The sequence below is a fragment of the Prionailurus bengalensis genome, chromosome A1, assembly GCF_016509475.1.
Source record: "Prionailurus bengalensis isolate Pbe53 chromosome A1, Fcat_Pben_1.1_paternal_pri, whole genome shotgun sequence".
NCBI classification, from domain to species: Eukaryota; Metazoa; Chordata; class Mammalia; order Carnivora; family Felidae; genus Prionailurus; species Prionailurus bengalensis.
Window position 1 is genome coordinate 142,776,422 of NC_057343.1, and position 25,079 is coordinate 142,801,500.

General features: G+C 34.8%; 1 protein-coding gene across 3 annotated transcripts in view; it reads right to left on the reverse strand.

Annotated features, from left to right (window-relative positions):
* The window catches only part of AP3B1 (adaptor related protein complex 3 subunit beta 1), a 262,894-nt gene that overhangs the window by 23,776 nt on the left and 214,039 nt on the right, over nucleotides 1-25,079 (reverse strand). For all 3 annotated transcript variants that reach the window (XM_043592664.1, XM_043592657.1, XM_043592673.1), the window contains 2 exons: nucleotides 12,329-12,560; nucleotides 7,173-7,257 (listed from right to left, as the gene is read on the reverse strand). In XM_043592664.1, coding sequence (XP_043448599.1) covers nucleotides 7,173-7,257; nucleotides 12,329-12,560 — 317 coding nt within the window. The remainder of the gene's footprint in view (nucleotides 1-7,172; nucleotides 7,258-12,328; nucleotides 12,561-25,079) is intronic.

The following is a 25,079-nucleotide window of genomic DNA, read 5'->3' on the forward strand; positions in this document are numbered from 1 at the left end:
AAATCTGATCATTTTTCACTTTATCCTTCCTAGTACTGTCTTAAGATTTTTCCCCCAAAGAGTATGAAAACATTTGTGTATATAACATTTCAATACATTTTTTTATGATTTATGACATTTTCGTTTCTGGTTGAATTTTAAAAATTTGTCAAGTTCCCTGAAAAGACCTACTGGAATTCTGCCTACAATCACACTAAAGTTGAAGATTAATTTGAAGGAAAGTACAGTATCTCATTTTGGAACACAGTATATGTATTAATTTACTCGTATCTTCTTTTCATGACCTTCAGGAAAGTTTCAGGGTTTTTTTCTTTTTCTTAATTCCTACATACGTATTTCTTGTTAATTTATTCCTTTTGTTGTTCCTATAGAATAACTTCACTCATAATGTTTTAAAATTGGTCATTCTTATTATATAGAAATGTTATTGATTTTCACTTGATGGTTTGTACTACTGTTTAAAAATTTTTTCTTTAATGTTTATTTATTTTTGAGAGAGACAGAGAGAGAGAGACAGAGGGGGGGGGGAGGGAGGGGCAGAGAGAGAGAGAGAGGAAGACACAGAATCTGAAGCAGGCTCCAGGCTCTGAGCTGTCAGCACAGAGCCTGATGCGGGGCTCAAACTCACAAACCGTAAGATCATGACCCAAGCTGAAGTCTGGAGCTTAACCAACTGAGCCACCCAGGGGCCCCATGTACCACCTTTTTAAACTCACTAATTAAATAATAGATTTGCTGTTGATTCCAAGACTTTCTGGGTTGATAACGATATTGGATAAAAATGACAGTTTTGTCTCTTCATTTCTAGGATTTATACCTCTGTTTTTACTTGTCTTTTTATATTGGCTAGACCTTCAATATAATGTGAAATAGTGTTGAAAATGGGTAACCTTCTTTTGCTTTTCTGACTTAAAAGAGAATGTTTCTCCTATTTCATGTAGTAACAGGTAACTTGTAAGGCCCAGAAGTCATCTGAATTTACAACACCAAGTAGTATGTACCGTTGTGTGCTATTCTTTCAGATTTTAAAATTGGGGTGATGCTAAGCTTTATAGAATGACATGGATACTTTCCTTTTCTCTGATCTACAAAGTTTAAATAATATATAGAGATTATCTCTTTTCTGAAGTTCTGATACAATTTAATCAATTTTATTCCTAACATTTTTTTCTAGGGAGCCATTCATTTCATCTAAATACTCCAATTCAGGGGCGCCTGGGTGGCTCAGTTGTTTGAGCGGCTGACTTCCACTCGGGTCATGATCTCACGGTTTGTGAGTTTGAGCCCCATGTGGGTTCTGTGCTGTCAGCTCAGAGCCTGGAGCCTGCTTCGGATTCTGTGTCTCCCTCTCTCTATGCCCCTGCCCCACTAGCACTTTGTCTCTCTCAAATAAATAAATTAATGTTAAAAAAAAATCTTAAAAAAAAAAAGATTCCAATTCACTGGGATAGAATTACATATGTTATTTTGTAATTCAGAAGATCTTGTGTTTTATTACCTTTTTCTTTTCTAATCTTTCTTATGGGTAATCTTTTTTCTCTAATCAAATTAGCCTAAAATTTTTCGATTTTTTTTTTGTACATCCTATGCTTTTTTAAAAAACTGTGTATTTCCTGTACTCAGGAAACAAAGACTTCTTTGCAAATACAAACGTCTTAGATCAAGTTAGATAACTGAATTATTGAAATTTTGTGAGGTTGTGTGTATATCTATATTTACCTGAATGTTTATCTCAATATTTATCTTCTCTGATTTGTTAACTTCTGAGGCATGTGTTAAAATATACTATGGTCATGGCTTTGTCAATTTCTCCTAGAATTTCATTAGTTTCTGCTTCATATATTACAAAACTATGTTACTGAAAAGTCTGTAACTTACATTTTTGTGGAGGACTGCAATGAATAGAACATTTTCTTAATATGAAGTGCTTTTTAAATTTCTCTAGTGTTAGTATTGCCTCCTTTTCTTTTTATCATCTTTCTGATAATAGTAAGCATACACACATCTATATATTTCATCTTTTTATTCTCAATTTTTCTGTCATTCTCTTTTAAGGTGGGGTACTTATAAACAGTATTTGCTGAATTTTGTTTTTACATGTTTAATGTAAATGGAATTGAACTTCCTGATATGAATCATGATAACTAGTATGTGTGGTATGTGTGGCTCCTTCCAGGCATGTTATTTTGTGTTCTATTTACCATGCTTTGCTCTTCTCCCTCTTTGTTAAAATGATCAAGTTTTTTTTTTTTTAATGTTTATTTATTTCTTTTGAGAGAGTGACTGAGCGAGTGAGAAGGGGCAGAGAGAGGGAAAGAGAATTCCAAGCTGTTAGCGTGGAGACCAATGTAGGGCTTGATCTCACAAACTGTGAGATCATAATCTGAGCTAAAATCAAGTAGGACGCTTAACCAACTGAGTCACCCAGGTGCCCCCAAACTGATCAAGTTTTAATCACTTCTTCTTACCTCTAGACATTTGGGGTTATATCTCATATTCTCAGTATTTTAGTGGGTAGTTTTAATATTTTAAACCACATTTAAACCTCTTTTCGCCATTAATCAATCCTTCTGCCAAACATGACAGGATCACCATTATTCATCCCTTCTCAAACTTGTCCATGTCAGGATTTTAGTTCCAGTGTATTATTAAAATTTATTTCCTACATTCTGTGTGAACAATTATCTTACCCATTAATACGTTTTACAGCTAGAATGCTTTGTCCATTACTTTTTTTGGACTCTGTGTTTTTCTCTGATTCACATTACACAAAGGTTTTTACTACAGCATATATTTGAGTAATCCTTTCAAGAAAGGGCCTGTGGGTGGTAAACTGATGAAATCTGCTTCTCTGAAAAACGTCTATTTGGTTTCCTCGTTCTTTGCCTTCTGGCCACCAGAAATGATGACAGTATTGATGAGAAATCGAATTCCACTCACATTCTTGCTATTTTTTAGGTAAGCTGCTTTTTTCTCCACTCCGAAAGACACCACATTGGTTTTCTCCTTATCAAAAATGTCACAAGGATATGTGGTCTTTTTGATTGTAGTTCACATTCACCCTGTTTGATCTTTGATGGGTCCTTTCAATCTGAAGGGTTGTACATTGCTTTAGCTTGGGAAAAATTTTTCTTCTACAATTTATTTATTTCTTCGCTCCATCATTTCTTTTCTTTCCTTGTAGATTTATTAGACAAATTGTTTCTTTTAACCTTTCTTACACAGTTTCCACCTCTTTTTGTTCTCTATTCCAGTTGGTTTCACTGATTCCCTCTTCCAGAACTAAATCAGTACTCAGCTGTGGGCATTCTATTGTGCATCTACTGAATTTCTTTTGGCACTGTATTTTTAAACCTCTGAAAATATATTTAAAATTTTGTAATTGCTCCTATTTCAAAGCAAGTGATATGTTCTTGCTTTAAAGATGTAGTGCTCTCGGGGTGCCTGGGTGGCTCAGTTGGTTAGGCGTCTGACTTCAGCTCAGGTCATGATCTCACAGGTCACGGGTCCGAGTCCTGTGCTGGGCTCAGTGCTGACAGCTCAGAGCCTGGCACCTGCTTCAGATTCTGCGTCTCCCTTTCTCTCTGCCCCTCCCTCGCTCACACTCTGTCTCTGTCCTTTAAAAAAATAAATAAATGTTGTAAAGATGTAGTGTTCTCTTGAATTAGATTATAATTTTTAAAGTTATCTCTTTTCTTTTTCAAACTGTCTTATCCCTTTGTAATGAGTCTTTGTAGTCACCTTGAGTCTTCCCTTCCAAATTGATGCTTTTCCTCAAAAGTCTAGTCCCTCCATAGGCTGTCCATTTTTCATTCATAATGAAGGAACTGGCTTAATTAACACACACAAGTCTGCTACCTATTAGCTGTATTTTAGACAGTTTTCTTACTCTTATTGTGCCTCAGTTTATTCACCTCTAAAAATGGGATAATAATACTTATCTCATGGAATTGTTCTGAGAATTAAATAAATTAACACAATACAAGTGTTTAGAACAATGCCAAGCACACTGCAATTGCTTGATACATAGTATTATTACTGTGGGTTTCCTCTCCCATGGTGGGCTGACTGAAGTTTTCTTGTGGGTGAGGCATGACTGGTTACATGGACATGAAGTTGAGAGGCAGGGAGGCAATGGCCTTATCTCTCCAAAAACAGGTGTAAGACTGACTTTGCTCTCATGGGACAGAACTTGAGAATACTCCTCTTCTGGACAGAACTTCATTTCACCTCATCTCTGACCATCGCTGCCTCCTTCCCACAAACTCAAAACCCCTGCTGTTGTCTTAGGACTCCACATCCACACCAAGAGTCCTTCCAGGAAAGTAGGTCGTTCTCCTTGCAGTGTAATTTTTAGGTCTCTGACTAAATGTGAATGTTGCCTGCTGTTAGAGTAAGGTGGGAGAACTGGGGGCTGGAAGTACTTCTTTGATTTCCTGATGACTGTCTTAACCTAACTTTCATCTGTTCACTTTATGCTTCATATTCTGCTAGATTTTTTCTTACCATTGCAGTTTTCTTACATGAGTGTTTTGCTCTGTGGTTTTTATTTTCTCTGTTACTGTTGATATGTTCCCATTTGCTTTCTAACTGCCAACAACTCTTCACAATTTCTGGTCAGCTAATGACATTCTTTCATTTTGTTTTTAGTGTTCATTCTCTTTTAAAGAATGTGTTTCTGTCTTTTAAATAGATTTGGGGCAAAGAAGAGGGGTGGATGCTAGTACTCACCCCTCTAACTTGAGTGAAGACATATTTTTCACACTAGTTACCATACTAGTATCTACTGATCACAAGCATTTGACCTATTTAAGCACTGAATCTACTTTTAGAGAGAGAGACACACATTTATGTGTATTATACACATTTTAAATCTCAGTAAGTTTAATCAAGGACTTATTTTGATTACCATTTAAAATGCAAAGCAAAAAAAGGCATTAACACATCGAGTATTCACATAACTATATACAATAGTTCTATGTATATGTGTGTATGTGTCATATAGCTATAATGATACAGAATTAATGTAGAGACTAAAGTAGAATCATTTTACTCTTATTTTCTTTTAATAAATAGAAGTATACCTGAAAGGCTTATAGTCCATGTTCCCAGCATTTCTCAAGGCTTCTTACCAAATATGCTCTTATTATCCATAATTTTACCTATCGATTTGTATAATGTATTTTGAGGAAAAAATTCAATATCAGCTATTCTTGCTTTTTTCCCCCCTTATTATTGAACTACCAAGACTAATACAGCACATCACTAAGCAAAAAGTGCTATTTACTATGCAAAAGGCACAGTCAGTGATTGGCATCTAAGACCAATTGATCTACCCATTACCGCTATCTCCCTACCCCCACTAGCACTACTATGAAGCTATTGATTTAAACACTGTCGATCGGTTTCCATTTTCTGATTTTGGGCAGGCCAATTAAGAAAGTGAGTAATTGTGATTACATTGCTTCAGGATCAATTACATTTGATGCAAGACAAAGTGTTCTTTTTGGAACATATAAAAAATAATTTTTGATCTAGTATGCTTATGTGTTTAATAAAATCTAAAATAATTTATATATTCACAACAGAAAAACATTAGTGTAAGTGCTTATAACAGCTAAGGCTATTTTCTATATAAAATAAACTCATAATTTTCCTAAAATTCGTTTAAAAGAAATTGAGAAAAAATTGTTCATATACACTCCCCAACGTAAGACAAAAAAAATCAAACACTACCTACATACTTATCCCTAAAGGTATGTAGTTAATTATAAAAGATAAAATGCAAGAAAACGTCCAATGGGTTACAGAGGAAAGAAATCTTTGTAATGATAATATATTTAAAGAGCCTGCCTCATTATATAGAAATCTAGCAGGTTCTTCATATAAATTGATAAGAAAAAATAATTTTTTTTAGTTCTTAGTTTTGTCCTAACTTGGTCCACAAGCTTTGTCATTGGGCTCACATTGTTGAAATCATTAAAATGAATATACCTCTGGTGTTGGAGGCAAATCTATTTAGAGTGATGTTACTCATAGTCCTGTGCTCAGTAATATTGATCTCTGTTGTTTGTCTAATAGAAAAATAATAAACAATTACTAGGCAATGTTGGGAAAAGTAATCAGTTTTTATATATCACTAATATAGCAGACCTCCCAAAACATAAAGGTGATGATCTGCATAAAATCAATGTGTTATGCTACATTGCTTATATTCATCATTGCAGGTTTTCAGCAATAAATGGTACAATATTAGGCCTGAATTACTGGTAAACTGAAAAGGCATATGGAAAAGAAGAGTTCACTATACTTAACCTATAAATTTATTTTAAAACGTCTATTTCCTAAACTTGCTGATTTTTATTGTAGCAAACAAATTCTGTTGTAAACTAGCTAAGATTTAGACAAATAAAATGTTTCAATTCTTTTTAGAATAAAATCAAAGCAACTTCAAATCAAAATAACAAATCATATCCTCGATCAGAAAAATGTAGGAGTTCAAAGGTAATTCTGAAAGATGGATGAATACAGCTTTGTATTAATTTGCTAAGAATTCCTAGACTTTATCAGAAATTTATAAAACATTATATGAAAACAATAACTATAATGAAACCCAAACCTAGAAAAGCTCTTTTGAATAGTATTCACCCATGAAACCTTTGCCAACTGTATAAATGTTCTTCAAGTTTTAACAAAGGCAGTTTATAAATTAAAGTAAAAAGGGAAAAATGTATGGGTGTTAGGTACTGACAGAATCAATAACTGTTCACTTATGAGGCTCAAGATAATATAAAAGATATTTCAAAACATATCTTTTCTGGCCTATTCACTATTATTAAGGTTTTTAATTTCTCCTGAATTTTCCTCATGAATTTTCTAAAACTGTAGAGCTAAGTAAAAAAACATTTAGCAGTAGCTTCTTACTTTAACCAACAAACTGTGAATTTCAATCATATATGGCAGACTGTAATGGCTAAGCTGGGTAACAATACTAAAAATACATATGCCGTAAACAATGTGTACAACTATTCTACGGCAGTCTAAACGTTGCCAAAGAAAGACATGTTTGTTTAAGTGGTTTCTCTCTCAAAGAAAAAAGCTGCTGAAAGCCTGCTTTTTGATGTGCTATCCTTTACAGGTAATATAAAATATAGGAGAACAATTGAACTTACCACAACTGGAAACTGGCAGTCTGAGTAGAATCACAAAAGTCAATACCCATTGAAACGGTAATGGATCCCTCAGGCTCAAGAGATTCTAGGAAATAAGATAATTTAGACATGAAACCATGGAGGATGTGAAAAGGAGGCAGACAAATCCCTGAAAACTTATATTGTGTTTGTAGTTTGGTTAAAACAGTCAAATTTAATGATGGCTTATAAGAACAACTTCAAACTAAGAATATTAAAGCAAATTACAATTTCATGATTTTGCTCAAAGGCTTTCTTTTCACAACTCAAGTCTGCACATACTTCAAAGAACACATTCTGTTTCAGAAATATACCTCATCCTGAGAAATTTCATGTTTTACAGTATTGTCCTTATCATTATTGAAAGTGAGAAAGAAATGTATTCCTGTTTGGAACAGCTGTAAAGGACTCACTTGGTGCTTTTAAGAGATTATGTACTTAAAATTATGGAGTATTTACTCTAGATAAAAAAAAAAATTATGGAGTATTTACTCTAGATATAGTAAATTAAAAAATTTCCCAAATTCCAACTGGAAATAAAAATCCAAAATTTAAAAATGCAAATTAAAGCAGAGCTGAAAAAAGAAATTAATTTGTATTCAGAAATTAACCAAGACAACTGGCATTATAGGAACCCAAATAAGTCTAAGTGCATGATTCAAGGACTTATTGGAAGAATATTTAGTAGTGGATTAGGTTATCATGAAAAAACAAGTAAAAGGGTTTGGAATTTCTGAAGATTCACTTTTCGATTAACCAAGAATGGGAAATAGCTGTATCAATAGACAATACTGGTACTTTTCAATTGGCAATGCTGAAACTTAAGACAAACAACATTTTATTCTGCTATGACTCTAAAGTTTGGCTACACATGAGACTAGTGAAGGATCTGAAATATATACCTATTTAGTACAAATATTTATATATATGTTATGTATTTAAATTGAAACCATCCACTTCTAATCTCCACTTTGCTCAAAGTGTTCAGTATAACTGCAGTCATACTGTACAGAAGCTTTCTATTTACCTTTATTCTGTATATATCTTATTAGATATAGTTTTATTTCAGCAAGGGCACTCTAATCCAGTAGACTATGACTATTGAAGGGCTTATCGATAAATATGGTTTGCCATTTAATGCTAACCATGACAGAAATGATGAACAGACAGGACAAAGAAGAATTCAATAAGGTTAATATATTAAGAAGTATGCTTATGTTTCATAGGTTCAATGAAGATCAGGCTTTATAGGAAGGTACTTGTTTGATGTTGATTTTAAAATGTTACGAGTTTGCTAGTGGTATATGTATGTTGGTTTGCTGATTCTGATTTGAATTTCATTTGTTTATAAACCTAAAATTTATCAGGATGCTACACAAGTACCAGAAAACTTGTTGCCTAAATCTTTAGCAAACAGGCTTTATTGTAGAGCAAATAACTGTAATGATACTTTTCTTGCATTTCTCCTAAAGCTACACCTTATCAGTTCACAGCTCTGTTAGTTACACTGATAAGTCATATTTTTAAATTTCTTTGTAATGTTTTTACTTATTTTTGAGACAGAGACAGAGCATGAGCAGGGGAGGGGCAGAGAGAGAGGGAGACACAAAATCGGAAGCAGACTCCAGGCTCCGAGCTCTCAGCACAGAGCCCGACGTGGGGCTCGAACTCACAGACTGTGAGATCATGATCTGAGCTGAGGTTGGACGCTCAACCGACTGAGCCACCCAGTTGCCCCTGATTAGTCATATTTTTTATGATGAGTAAATCCTTAATGCTTTCTTCCCCCATAGATATACTGGGGTTTGGTCTTTTTGCAGCTGACACATTGGTAGCAAATGCTGTCATCTCCAAAACATGATGGTATTCATGATTTAAATCTCTTTATATCATGTATCCTTGTATTTCGTTTGACAAAGTGACAGTTCTCAAGATGCCTTGTTGATAGCCCTTTGACACAGTTTGGTACCGTCTTCATTCTTAAGATAATTAACTGTGAGCTTAGCCCCACACTAATTCTGGAGGACAGCTCATGATCAATGGCATGTTTTATTATATGAATGCTTCAAGAGCAAAGTAATCAGCATAAAATTATTCATATAATGGATTTATATTATTTGAAGCCTACTACACTGGGAAAGTTTACTCAATTAGGCATCTGTATTTGGATACAGCTTCTGAATCAGTGCTATATACACAAAAGGGTTATACAGAAATGGCTGAAAAACATGGGCTTTATTATACCATACTATTAATAATGAAAAAAGAAATTACACAGGCTGCCAGAGACTTTGATGTGACACTTGTACAATAACTATTAGCTGAACTCAAACTTGTCAATTGTTAACATAAAGCCAGTGAATATAGTGCTTACAGCTTAAGGCGTGTGTGTGTGTGTGTGTGTGTGTGTGTGTGTGTGTGTGTGTGTTTTAAATCTCTTAGGTACTTGGTCTCTTTGGGAAAAACGGCATGGCACATTACTCCTAATAGTCTTGTAGAGCATACAGTTTCATGCTAAAGGTAGGGCAAAATCCAGACAAAAGTCACTGTATATTATAGACAAAAAGAAAACAGATTGGTGATAAATAAGAAAGCTGCTGGACTCCTTAACATATGCACATGTGCTTATTAAATAAGTATTTCACTTTCCTCATTTCACAAAAAGATTAAAATACAGTATTTTTTCTTTGTTGCATTAAGATGTTTTTGGAGGACTAATTAAGATATAACATACTCTGTAACTCTACTGTAATCTATTGATAAGAGACTAGGTGGTGTTACTGCACAGGAAAGAACTCTGTTTCTTGAGGGTTTCAATAAAATGCCAACAAAATGAATAAAACACTATGGTCATAAAAATCTGCCTAAGAAAAGAACAGAACAGAAAAGAAAAGAAAAGAACAGAAAAGAACAGAAAAGAAAAGAAAAGAAAAGAAAAGAAAAGAAAAGAAAAAAAGAGAAAAGAAGAGAAAAGAAAAGAAAAGCCTATGGCTAGTACTGACGCAATGGTATACATTCATATTTTATTTCCGTGTTAAGGCCATACTATGAAATTTATTATATTTATTTCTTCTATTCTACATAGGCCAATAAAAGGTCAACTCATCAACTCATTATGCCAACTCAAAGAAATGTTAATACTGTTCTACTGTTTTAACCTTTGAATAACATTTTCAACCTTCAGACAATTCATTTATCAGCTGCTTGACATTTCTTACAACTAAACTAATTTTTTAACTAGGTAAAAAATGTTGGATTTTAAACAATAAAAAAAGAACACAAACTGGGATATTTTAGAACTCCTTGGCAATGTAATGACTTCACAAAATAATTAAATAAAAATCAGGATACTCTGTATTTATTAAATTGTGCCTTAATCACCAAATTATTTTCATAAGTGTATTAAATGGGTTATGAAATCAAGTCACTTTAACTCTACTTTGGTTGCTTATAAACATCTACCATATGTCATCTGTTAGGAATTGTTTTATTCCTTTGTGTAAAAATATAACACAATATATGACTTCCTTTGCTGAATGACTCATGAAAACTTACAGGAGAGAATTCAACAGTGTCAAAAAGCTCAGGTGAAGATGAAGAAAAACAGAATAGTTACGTGAAATAATGAGTAAAAGAAGGTACAGTTCCCTGCTTAAAAGGCTTAAAAGGCTAAATTATTACAAAAAGGAACTATCTGGAACTGGAGAGTATTTCAAGGATTCAATGACAGAAACCTTCTATCAGTTTTAATTGATATTATTGCCTGAAGTTTCTCCCAATGAAACTCTAGGACTGTTTCCACTTAAACCAAACAGAAAAAATAGAGGTAAACATTAATTATGATCTTTAAACTCAAAATAACACACAATTGTTACACTTAATTTTTTTTAAAGTATTATTTCTGGCAAAATACTTAAAAAATGGAAGAAGATGACAGTTGGCGAGACAGTGTGATACAATGAGCACGGAGGTCAGGTGGAAAGCACAGGCTGCATCTAAGGGCAGCCTCCTCTACACCAACCGGTGCTGTTGTATGTTGGAATAAAGGCACAATACTGCCAGATCTTGTGCTTTTTTCTAAGAAAAGTGAGGTTTCTGGGTGTGTTTTTTAATTTAAAAACATCTTGATTTCTATTTTTTAAAATTCTTTTCTTTTTAAAGAGTTTCTTCTTATTTATTTATTTATTTATTTATTTATTTGTTTATGAGAGAGACGGAGGGAGACCGGGAGAGAGAGTGCAGAGTCTGAAGCATGGTGTGCGTGAACCTGAAGCAGGGCTTGAACTCATGAACTATGAGATCATGACCTCAGCCAAAGTCGGATGCTTAACTGATTGCATCAGCCAGGCGCCTCAAAACATCTTGATTTCTAAATGGTAGCAAAAGATTAAAAATATTTTAAAACATGAGGTGTATAAATACTAGTAATATACTATCGACTATTTTTTTTAAGTTTATTTATTTTGAGATTGACAGAGTGTGTACGCTCAATGGATAGGAAAAGAGAGAGAGAGAGAGAGAGAGAGAGAGAGAGAGAGAAAGAGAGAATCCCAAGCAGGCTCTGTGCTGTCCGCACAGACCCTGAGACAGGGCTTAATCTCACAAACCGTGAGATCATGACCTGAGCTGAAATGAAGAGTTGGACGCTTAACCGACTGAGCCACCCTGGTGCCCCTACTATGGGCTACTTTATACTGTATACCTGGAAAGGAAGACAAACAGAATGGTATAAATCCTCTCAGCCTTTGCTCTCCTCACTTTGCAATTTATGGAATGTAAAAGGAAACAGGGAAGGGGAGCTATGATTCAAAAAGGCAGACTAAACTCAGGCAGGGAATGAAGTTGGCCAGGAAGAGAAACAGAGGGAAGGTGATGAAGACAGGTAAAATGAGAGGCAATTTTGACTCTTGAGATCCATCAGTACTGGTACATACATGTTACCACTGCTGGCACCCAATTCACTAAGGGCAAAGAAGTGTGTTCGTTTTGTATGATAAATTCAGTTTAAAAAAGGACACAAACGTAAACGGACTATACTGACAAATATAGTCAATAAAATAATATGTATTCTACTTTACTTTTAAAAGAAATGTATTTAATTATCAAATATAAAGTTTTAAATGAGAATTAATATTTACCTATTGTATTAAAAACATGCATTTGCATGCCTACAGGAAGTCTTTTCCCACCTATGTGGATATTTTCTATCTTTCGATCAGTAGTATTATTCAATGTTATTTGTACAGAGACCATCTTATCACCAAAAATACAAGGTTGCCTTGGAAAGAAATAATGGGCAGCTAGTCCTTTTCCACTCATTCGATGAAGCAGCACATGAGTTTTCACTGGTACAAAGACAGGAGTACTGACCTATTGCACATTGGAAAAACAAAGAAAGATGAATTAGTAAATACAGTTATTCTCTTTGAAAATTGTAGGATATTAACTCCTATTTTCCCTTAAGTATTACATAAACCACAATAACAAATATCATACTCACAGATATTAAGTCAGAAATTATATAAAAACGTAAAGAAAATGCCTCCAAAACAGCATTAAAATTTTTCTATACTCAACATATATTAAAATATTTTGACAATATATACCTAATAAGAAGAGAATAAGTATACGGGCATGGGGCATTAAAGACACGTGTTGAGATGAGCACTGGGTGTTATGTGTAGGGGATGAATCACTGGATTCTACTCCTGAAATCATTACTGCACTATATGCTAATGTGGATGTAAATTAAAAAAAATGAATTAAAAAAAAGAAGAGAATAAGCTGTCTGTCATATATACAATTTTTTTTAGAATTTATAAACTTTTTTGTCAGTTTTTTTTCCTAGGTAAACTATATTTGGGCATCATGCTTATTTTCTTTAGTTTTAATAATTTGTCAGTTGATTTTCTCAGGTTTTTGAAGATGGTATCACCTACCAAAAATTTCCAATCTCAACTCCTTGAACTTTTTTCACCTTGCATTTCTTTCACTATAAAATGAAGACTATAACCTCATTCAAGGTGGTTTATTCCTTTGGTTTAATAATTAAAAAGATCTTCCCTACTTTGGGCTCAGATAACTATACACTTACAGTTTCTTCTAGACCTTTCATGGTTGCAATTTTTAATTCGTGTGATACTGTTTTAAATGTATTGACCTCTAAATTTAATTTTTTTGGTCCAAATACTGAACCAATTGTCTGTACATGATTTAATGATTGATTACCTTTTCCTCAGTGACCTGTAAATGCAAATGTTCTGATTATTTACATATTTGGAGAAATTTTTGGCTCTGATCGAGCTGTTAAACCAGTACCACATTGTTTTATTTCTTACAGTCCTACATTATGATTCAATTACTTGGCAAAACAAAGTGTCCTTTATCACTTCCTCCCCACCCCCCCAATAGTATTTTCTTGGCTAATTATCTGTTTATATCCTTCCGTTGAATTTTAGCCTCTTTTAGTTAAATTCTCCCTACAATCCTGAGTGAAATCAGAGGAGCATATTAAATGAATAAACACAGTCCTTTCTAAAATCATGTGATGGTTATCTTTCCATTCAAAGTCAAAGTACTGCATGTGGCTTGACCTGACATGGGCTAGCTTTTTAAAAATATCAATTTGTAATTAAACAGGCCTAATCAAGATTTTTCCCTAACAAGTGCACTCTCCCAACCTAGGCTTTCTATTATAATTGTGAGTACATATTAACCTATTCAATATGTTCATTATGCCACTGATACCTGACGAAATTAAAACTTAATAATAATATTAGTAATTTAAGATTAAGCAACAAATATCCAAGAGTTAAATATCATATATACAAAATGATGGGCAGTGTCTTCTAAGCATCATTAGAATATAGTACTCCTTGTCCAAAAGCTCAATTTGTAAGAGTGAGCAATTTAAAATAATCATCTTAAAAATGCACAAAAGAGTTTATTTATAAAATACAACAAATAATTGAGGGGATTTAAAATTTTGGCTATATAAAATAATGGGGCAACTGGCCTATGCATTCTACTTTGGCCTTTGATGATGATAGCAATCTAGCATTTTAAGTTTTCAAAACACTTCTTCTAAGCTGAGGTTCTTTTCCACGTAAAAAGATTATTTTCAGGGGCACCTGCGTGGCTCAGTCAAGCATCCAACTCCAGCTCAGGTCATGATCTCGCAGTTACTGAGCAAGAGCCCCGCATCGGGCTCTGTGCTGTCAGCGAAGAGCCCACTTGTATCGTCTGTCCCCTCCCCCCATTTTTCTGCACCCCCCCCTCTGGTTCTCTCCTCTCTCTCTCAAAATAAATAAATACACTTAAAAAATCATTTTCAAAACTCTCTCCTCTCTCTCTCTCAAAATAAATAAATACACTTAAAAAAATAATTTTCAAAACTCTTCTGTTTCAATGCTCACTCTAAGTTCTATTTTCTTCACAAATTCTAGAGAGTTTATCAGCATAACCCAAGACAGCAATCCCTAGCAGGGAACATTCATTTACAGATATAATGAACATCATAAAAATAAGCAAAAAGATAAAGAAATTGTGTGTGTATGCTTGCACTAGTGTGTGTGTATATATATATGTATATATATATATATATCTCATATTTATAAATTTATAATCTGCAAAAATCTTAAATTCCCATGTCATTGAGGCTACAATAATCAACCTTAAACACAAGCCTTTATCTGGATAATTATAGTTTTCAGTATCTCATGTTTATTCCATCAATTACATAATAACATACTGGAAACAGTAATTCTTATTTTATTTTCTTCATTGTTGCAGAGACACAAGTCTCATTAAATCATTAAATACATGTTGATGCAGTCAGTTTTTCATCTATGAAAATTCATTAAAGTTTGAGCAACACATAATATGGCAAAACAAAGTTGAAAGTTGGAGAGAGGCAAGTGTGGAGCAGTACGAGAAAAGCAGAACGGAAGCAGGAGTTTGGTTTACACACAGCTAGGAATCTGCACTTAAACATAATATAAGGTGCTCAGAAATATAAGGAGCTTTATACCCTAAGTCACATAAGATTATCAACATGTCTTGGCTGGCTTATTGATTCTCTCTCAGTCTTACCCTGGGAAACACGATACAAATATTTTTGTTTCCTACCCTGTCTCAAAATTGTGCACCTTTATTATAGTCATTAAAAAGATGTTAATGGATGTGCAAAGAAATACATACTTTTCTCCACTCGTTCTATCCACACTCAAATCAAGTTTAAGAAGCACTAATAAATTCAACATCTAAAAAAGGTCCTCTATGACAATTCTCAAAGGTTATCTGTGAGAATACACAGGGGTCTATGTTCTCTTCCCAATATAAGCAGCCTCATAAATGGCACTTTGTGGTAATAATACGTACTTTTTAACTACAGACAAGGGCTAACTGGAAGTTTCATTTTTTTTCTTTTTAACGAATTTTCTAAGTTCATACAGATCATATAAAGTCTATTTCCTTCCACTATCTAGATGAATTACATAGGTGATATTTTGTTGAGTAAAACCAGTAGGTTCCATAAATCCTTCAAGAATTTCCATATGCAATACAATTAATCCTGATGGGAAAATAAGATTTTAGTTCAATATTTTGTATATCAGATATCTATATTCCAGAAACATATATGATCTGTGGCTGCTTCTATTCTAAGATGCTAAACACTGAGAATGGCTTTTCTGACTTCATATTTTATAAATATCAATAATCTTACTAAACATACAAAATAAAAGATAAAAGATAATAAATTAATTACAGAAAGACCTAGATCTGGGCTGTGAAAACGAGGGCTTACGTTTAAGAAAACAGGCAGATACTTAAGGAGTATGAATAAAACAGATCATCTTGGGTAAGGGTTGGCACATTGTAGCCCACAAGTCACATGTGGCCTACTTCCTGTTTTATCAAGTCTGTATGGAACACAGCCATACTCATTCATTTACATATTGTCGATGGCTGCTTTTTTGCTCTGCAATGGTAGAGCTGAATACTTACATATTTACTATTTACATACATATTTACTATCTGCACCCTTTACAGGAAAAGTTTGCTGGCCCAGGATCTAGGGGCACAGATGTTACATATTTCCCCCTCCCTTCCCCTTCTCTTGTCGGGAAATAATTCTCCATAGTCTCCCATGTTTGCGAATGTGTTCTGAGCAAAGGTGTTAATCTGGCTGTTCAAAATCTTTTCAAGGATGTTTGTATAGCAAACAGCCTTTGGAAACAGGAAAATGCCTTACTCTGGAGCAAAGTTTGGACAGATTTGCTAACAGCTCTTTATATCTTCTGTAAAGGTTCCTCTCCTGTAAAGCAAAAGGCTGCATGTAGTGTCATCACTTGGCCTTCATCATATCACCCTGTGGGAACTGGGGCTCAGAGAAGTGGCGCAAATGAGGTTACTCTGGCTTTTACTATTGCTGTGAGTAATACACTGCCCCTTGTCTTTGACACAGGAGTCTCATGTCTTTTACCAGTATTCATAAAATTGTCTTAGCAACTTGTTTGCTTGCAAGTAGGGTAACATCTCATGTCCTTCACAGTTCTTGATACCCATTTTGTTTTGATCACTCAACATTTCCCAGATTCACTTAACTCCAAATAGCTAAATTCATTTTTACTACAACTATCATAAAGAGATGTGTAGTGGCAGCTCACTGAGGGGTAGACACAGGCTAAAAATCCAACTTACATTCAAGGGTGCCTTTTTGGAATATGGCAGAGTAGCACCATATGAGGTAGTGGCTTTGCTAACGAAAATACTACTTTACAAAGTAGAAACTACTTTTTTCTTCTGACTTTGATTTGTGAAAGTCCATGCTATGATTTGATTGTTTCTATGAACTTCCTAGGTATCAAGATGTGTTCTGACAGCTGACAATGAGATGTCAAGTAAGTTCTATGACACTAAAGACTAAGAATAATTAAAATGTTTCAGGGTTGCTTTTATCTAGGTCATGACTAAAGTCGTGGTCCTTTGAGGGAGCTTTCTGCTTAGTGTTTTTACCCTGTAGGATTATGTATGGGATTGTCTGCTTAACACACCCTACCATCTCCCAAGAGCCTTGCCACAATCAGTTCTTTAAGGAGCTCGCATGTTCTTATGCCACCTCGCAACCTGATCACAATTAATTGGTTCAGGAATAGATACCTGGCTCAATGCATTCCTTTCCCAAGATTTTTGGATTCAGGACCTGGTAAGTCAAACCTGTTTCTCTCAAGAGGTGAAATTTTGAGATTTAAAACTCTAATGTTTGTGGTCATATTTCCTGCCATACTGTTCAACAAGAAATAAAGCAGTATCTAAGAAAAGCATAGTTGAGAGACAGAGTGTCCTGCTGGTATCTCTGGTCTTTACAGTTCTTGAATCTGACACATTCCAACCCTTGGTATCTCTGGTCTTTATAGTTCTTGAATCTGACACATTCCAACCCTTGCTGAAGCTTGTTGTTTTGTGAAATACTCTAGCGTTCCTTCCTGTAACTTTTTCTTTTTTTTTTTTTTTGCTTAAGCTAGTTCAGATTGGGTTTCTATCTTTTAACTTCCCAACCAACCAACTACTGGTCAGGATTAGTCAGATTTCATGACGCTATTCGAGGGAGCAGGGAATTAACTTTTTTTTTTTTTAACGTTTATTTATTTTTGAGACAGAGAGAAACAAAGCATGAACGGGGGAGGGTCAGAGAGAGGGAGACACAGAATCTGAAACAGGCTCCAGGCTCTGAGCTGTCAGCACAGAACCCGACGCGGGGCTCGAACCCAAGGACCGTGAGATCATGACCTGGGCCGAAGTCGGTCGCTTAACCGACTGAGCCACCCAGGTGCTCCGGGAATAAACTTCTAATGGGAGAATGTGCTCTCTTGCCCCTTTTCCTAAAGCCCTGGTTGATATGGAATGGAGAGATCAGAGACTCCGGTATGCCCTCTAATAGCTTGAACCATACGAATCTACCAACTCTACAGGTCGAAACAGTTGAATCAGCAACTCATATAGTTCAATCTAAGAACTTGCTTTGGTTCAAGACTACTTAGTCCTATCTTCAACAGAAAAGAGGAGTCCTTGATGTGACCATCGTAATTCACTGAAGCTCTATACTGAAGTTAGAGAGCAAAGCCCCTGCTAATAATAAGGTATCACGTTGCCTTTCTCTCTTCTCTGACTCTGTATGTCCCATGGGCATCTTAGGGAGAAAGGTGGTCTTGTCCAAGAATTGAGTATTCCAAGGCCCCCTGCCCAATGAGATCATCACTATTTCAAATGCAAAGTAACCACTAATCATTAACTTACTCGCTCTTTCAACTGAATTTATCGAGTTGTGCCAACCACTATACTAAGGACTATGATACAGAGACAAAGACAGAGTAAACCAGTCCCCAAGGAGTTTATTGTTTAGCTGGGGAAATCTAAGTAAATCAACAAATCATGTGATAAATGCCATGGCAGCAATAAGCTTAGTACACTATGAAAATATAAAAGTCATAGCTGGCACCTGAGGGAAGGATTGGGGAGAAATCCATAATTACCTGAATTGAACTATGTAAAATCTGACCACTTCTCATTCCCTCTACTGTTACCATCCTGGTCTGATCTACCGCCATCTCACATCTGGATTATTCCAAAAACCTTCTAATTGGTCTCCCTGTTTCTACTCTTCTACCCTACTGAGCACAGACTGAAGACAACAGCCAGAACGAATCAGTTAAAATAAAGTTACAAATATGTCACCCCTCTGGTCAAAATCTTCCAATGGCTCCCAATTTCACTGAACTTTAAAAACCAAAAATCCTTATAAAGGCCTTTAAGATCCCTTTTGGCTTGGTCCCATTGTTTCTTTGACCTGGTTTCCTATTACTGTTGAACCCATGACTCACTCCACTCAAGCCGTCCTGATTTCCTTGCTATTCCTTGCACACACCAGTAATGCTCCTACCATAGGCCTTTGGCACTGGTTCCCTCTTTCTGGAATGCCCTTCCTCCAGATACTCACAATGACTCAGTTGTGACTGATATTTGCTCAAATGTTACCTTCTTAATGAGGCTTAACCCATTTGCATTTCTCCCATCTGATTCCCCTTTTTCTTTTTCCACAGGTACTTAATACCTAACACTACATAATTTGCTTATTGTTATGTTTATTATCTGTCTCCCCATTTATTCCCCACTTTTATGTTCAATGTATAAAGCATAATTTTACCCATTTTCAGAATTCAAAGCATAATTTTACTATATTTTAAATGATTACAGAGGTTTGCAGATAATGTACCTCTAGTGTTGGTCCTAAGTATACTTTATTTGATGCTGAGTGCTCAATTATAACACTATTCCTACAAATACAACAGTCTTATTGGAGCACACTGTGGTGATAAGTGGAGGTTACCACTATTAATATTTGTTGGTTTCAGGATAACACTTGACTAGAAATTTTCTATTATATGTATGTGTAATTGTAAACAAATAAAAAAATACCGTATTTCCAAAAGGCACACAAAAGAACAACTTATTAATTAGAAGGACTTCTATGAAACAATCAATCATTTGCAGAATATCTAGTTTAAGGTAAAAGCATTACTTCCCATTAAATATTAAAACTTAAAAAAACTTATAAATGCAGGATCCTATAAAATACAATATTTGAAAACATTAGTTCTGATTTAATTATTTAACTATAATGTTCAAAAAATTAAAAAGCTAGCTGCATCATAAGCAAATGATATGGGTTATCTTCACTATGATTCTTGAGGCGGTGATTAGTTCAGTAACTGTAATAACTCTAAAATAAAAAGCCTCCTTCTAGAGTTAACAGAACAAAAAGCATCAAGTAACAATGAGATAATCCTCTACAAATCTTTACACAGCATATGTTTAAATAATAAAAGTCGTTTGTGTACTTTTTAGATGGTTTATGAAAATAACCAATCAATTCTGCAGACACAACATTATTTCTAAAGGAAATCTATGTGACTCATGATGCCTGTAGATACACAGAGACAAACCACACATATTTTATCAGTTTATTACAGTAAGCAAATAAGCGTGGAATGAGAGTGCACATAACTGTCTACTTAGCGCTTACTGAAACATTTATAAGAGCTGTTATCTCCCTAATAACAGACAGACAGCGTGCAATTTTAGAGAGGAGAAAAGCTTCATATTTTTTAACACTTCACTAAAAAGTAACTGAAGAGTGTAAAATGAAAAATACTCTGTGCAGTTAGCTGGTAATGGACCATATTATCAACTCAAGTTAGATTTATAGGATACAAACTAGTCACTAATAGTTATTTTATGACATAGCATGTCTGCTTTTTTTTGAGATTATTAAGATTAAAGTTGTAAAACTTCTTTTGAACATAGCCGTTCAAAATGATTGAATTATAAAATTTAAATGAGAATTGAAAAATAAAACACAGAATATCAAGTAAGTGCCTAAGAATAAACCTTGTTCAACATTTGCTTTACTATTTCAAAGATAACACTTCCATGTAAAGCTTTATAAAACAATGTTTTTCAGCTTTTTATGCTTTAATCCACACTTAGCCACTTAATCATTTTTAAGTATTATCAATCTATTCTGTTTTTGGACTTCAAAAATATGAAGATCTGTAGTATATAAAATACTCTGTTTTGTTTGGCTTATTTTATAGCTGTATCTATTTAGATGTACAATTTATGAAAATGACCAGAAAATAGGTACAACAGAGATACAGTTTCACGTTTAAAATTAGTATTTTAACCAATGTCTCATGTGATAAGAGCTGTAATGCAGAAAGCTATAGTACTGTTTTATTTACCCAGTAAACTGTAGAAAGTGAGTCTATTTTACCTTTAACCCAAAGTATTGACACAATTACCTAGTATAGATAAAAAAAAAAGGGGGAGAGGACAAATTTCCTTAACTCTTAGCACTAACTATAAACATAACTCAAGGAAATACATGTCTATCTTCCATAAAATACTGATTTTTTTTTTAAAGTTTCATTTATCTATTTTGAGAGGGAGGGAAAGAGAGAGAGAATCCCAAGCAGGCTCTGCACAGTCAGCACAGTGCCTGATGCAGGGCTGGAACCCATGAACCACGAGATCATGACCTGAGCTGAAACCAAGAGTCAGATGCTAAGCCTAGTGAGCCACCCAGGTGCCCCCATCAAATATTACTTTAAATAAATGGCTTATAAGCCTAAAGCTAACCTCCTCCTTACATATGTAAATTTAGGTATTCTAGAAAGTAATCATGTTCATTTCCCATATTTTATTTTACAATCAGAATATATTATTAAAAATGAGACTTTTTAACCTTTTACTTTGGTAATAATCAATATATATTATAAAAAATATATTTGCAGAAATATCTGAATACATTGTCAACAAACATTTAATGAGTATCTTACTTCATGCATGGTGTTAAGCAGACATTAGCAAACTCAACCGTTGGACCAAATCCAGTCCACTGTCATTGGAACACAGTCATATTCCTTCATTTATATACTGTCTATGCCTGCTTTGTACTCCAGTGGTAGAGCTGAGGGGCTGTGGCTTGCAAAGCTGAAAATACTTACTATCTGGCCTGTTACAAAAAAAGTCTGCTGACCCCCTATTATAGGATGCATTCAGTTCATATGGATGTTGAGATGAAGGGGAAATTACTTTCTAATAATATCCCATTCTTTCTCCTCTTCGAAGGTAAATCTATAAGCTTCACTGTCAATACATTTAATGCTTTTTATAAATCTGAAATCCAGAACGATGCTCATGTTCCTTTACTTACAACTTTCATGAAAAAATAGTTCCAGAACCATGGATAAAGACATGTTATTCTATTCTTAGGTATGTTCTGCTATTTTTTTTTTTAAATTTCCTTTCTTACTTTTGGTTTAAGGGTGCTAAGTGTTTTCAAAGTGTTTAGCAAAAATGGTTACAATAATTGGTTACAATAAATTTCATTAGAACCAGATTTTACAGAAGTACAAAACAATTATGTGTTGTGTTATCTAACAGATATGATAATCGTATGATCTTGATAGTTCTGTTCCTTTCTCTGATAATATCAATGACATAATATAAAAAAGAAAATGTTAGTGCCCTCTTCCATTGTAAACAAGCTCAGAACCTTGCATTATTTTCGATACCTTCTTTATTTCCAGCAATTAGTTGACAAGTTTGAAGTCCCTTGTTTTCATTTCCTTCTTTCCTGTCCATCTATCACCAGCTTAGGTCAGGTCATCATTCACACTTAAAGCATTTTTTAAAACATTTATATAAAATAGCAAAAGTAATGTAAGTTTATTGAAAATAATTTCAAACTATGTGGACAAATAAATAAAATCCCCCTCAGATTTAACCATAATTAACAATTTGGTGTCCTTCCTAATCTTTTCCTCTCTTACTTCTGCTTGTCCATTCAACTTGGTCTCCTTGTCTTTATTTTTTAAGTTTATTTATTTTGAGAGACAGAGACAGAGAGAGAGAGAGAGGGAGAGGGAATCCCAAGGAGGCACCACACTGTCAGCACAGAGTCCAACACGGGGCTCAAACCCACGAACCGTGAGATTATGACCTGAGCCAAAATCAAGAGTTGTATGCTTAACCGACTGAGCTACCCAGGCTCCTTGGTCTCCCTTTCTTTAGATTTATTATACTCCAATCTGCACCACACATTTTCCTAGAGGGAAAAATCATTTTCCTGAAGTGCTCAACCCCCTATGTGCTCAGCAAACTGGTGGAAAGTGCCAGGTTTTGAAGCCAGATCGACTTGAGCTGAAACTCTGGCTGTGCAGCCTAACAACTCTTACTTAACCCTATGACACTAGAAAAATTATGCTCTAGATCTCAATTTTCACATCTGTGAAATGGGGAAACTCCTACTTATCTTTCAGGTTGTTATAAACCTAGGCCCAACATAAAAAAAAAAATCCAAAGGAGTGAAGGGCCTGAGAAACATGACAGGAACAAGTAAGGAGGTAAGACGAGATTTCAGAGTTGAAAGTACCGAAAGAGTGTGTAGGGCTGAAATCTAGTGCAGGTGAAAGTTACCAGAACTGAACAGGTGAACATGCTGTGAGGTTACAGCTGTACAGGTTGTTAAGATGTACATGGAGATCTCCCAGATAATGGTGGGCTGGAGAAATTATATGTAAGATGCCAAGATCTTCACTGAACACGGGTAGTGATTAAGAGATTCCAAGATGAGAATGACGAGGAAGGGAAGAAGGTAAGATGGGATGGAGGTCAAAACAGGAAGGAGTATGAGGATGACAAGGGAATGACCTAGAAGTAACACTTGGGAGCCTCACGCAAATAATCTTGCTGGTAATAAGTGATTTTGTCAAAGACAGAATTATAGAGCATTATGAGTGAGGTCATGCTGAGAATGCTTCCAGTAGGACACTGAGACAGAAATGGTGGTTCTCAGAGAGAAACTAGGCTATATAATATTACTTTGTAAAAGTACGTGAGAGAAATTAGTAGCTGTTCTACATATTTTACAGAGGGGACCACTCCATCTACACATTGGCCATGCTACTTCCACTTAAATGAACTGTAACTTAGGGGACAGAGGGATATGGATCTCATCTAGATGAAGTCCTAGAGGAAGGAAAAGAAGTACGTCTTAGTTGATGTACAAATTGGAAAGGCAGTTTTATTATGGCTACTTTAATTTTAAATAACAGGTCCCTCTAGGAATGCCGTCTCCAAATCTGATGGAGGTAGAAAGCATCCTTTCACATCACAGATGCCAGACATACTCTAAGTTGCTGAGGAATTCCTGACACAGGGTGAGGATGGGAAATAGTCCTTTGAGACCTAAGAACACACACACACATTTTTTTTTTCTGATGTGTGCATAAATATTTTAAATTCTTCAGCTAGGAAGTAGGAATGGGAAGGAAAACTTGATTTATGACGCAGGAATCCAAGAGTCTTTGGAGTTCACGTCTGTGGTAGCAAAGCCCCCTGATGAGCCACCATTCTCTTCATGAAAGGAAATTGACTATGAATTTTTCTGGATCAAATCCTGGGATTAGGGTCTAGATGGCACTGGCTCATGTATTGTCAGCTTATACCTATTTTTGGCATGTGAACCTTCTTTCTTCAGAAGCAACAAAGGCTATGACTTATTGTCAAGCAGAGTTATGGTTAGCAGTGGTTAAGAAAGAAAACACTCGATTTTAAGTTAGAAGACCTTCAAGTTACTTGATGAGAAGAAAATCATTTAGCTTCTCTGGGCTTGAATTTGCAAAATAAAGGGTAACACTACCTAACTCATTAGATTTTAAAAGGACATAGTGAGAGGGGTGCCTGGATGGCTCAGTCGGTTGAGCGTCAGACTCATGATTTCGGCTTAGGTCATGATCTCACCATTTGTGGGTTTGAGTTCTACAACAGGCTCTGCACTGGGCATGGAGACTTCTTAAGATTCCCTTTCTCCCTCTCCCTCTCCCCTGATTGATTGTTCTTTCTTCCTCTCTCTCTCTCAAAAAAAAAAAAAAAAAAAAGATATAGTCAGTTACTGCATACGTAAGTATTTTGTAGATAAAAGTGCTCTTTAATTATTATTAAAGTTAATGTTTATTTGCACAAGTGAAAAAAATAGTGGCAGGACTAAGATTGGAATTTAATATTTTTAAATGTCATTTCTATCAAGCAATAAGCTACAATTCCTTTCTTAATAAATACAAAATACTCCTTATGATAAAAGGAAAAAAAAAAGATCAGCGTGCAAACTGGTGGGAGATTTTTTTCTCACCTTCAGAGAACTACAGGAAGTGGCAGAACCAGTATTTATTATTTCTTTCCAAAGATGATTAATAATTGAGGGAACTATCTTAAATATGATATTAATTGTGAATCAGTATCCTTAGTCAAAAGAACTTTTGAAAG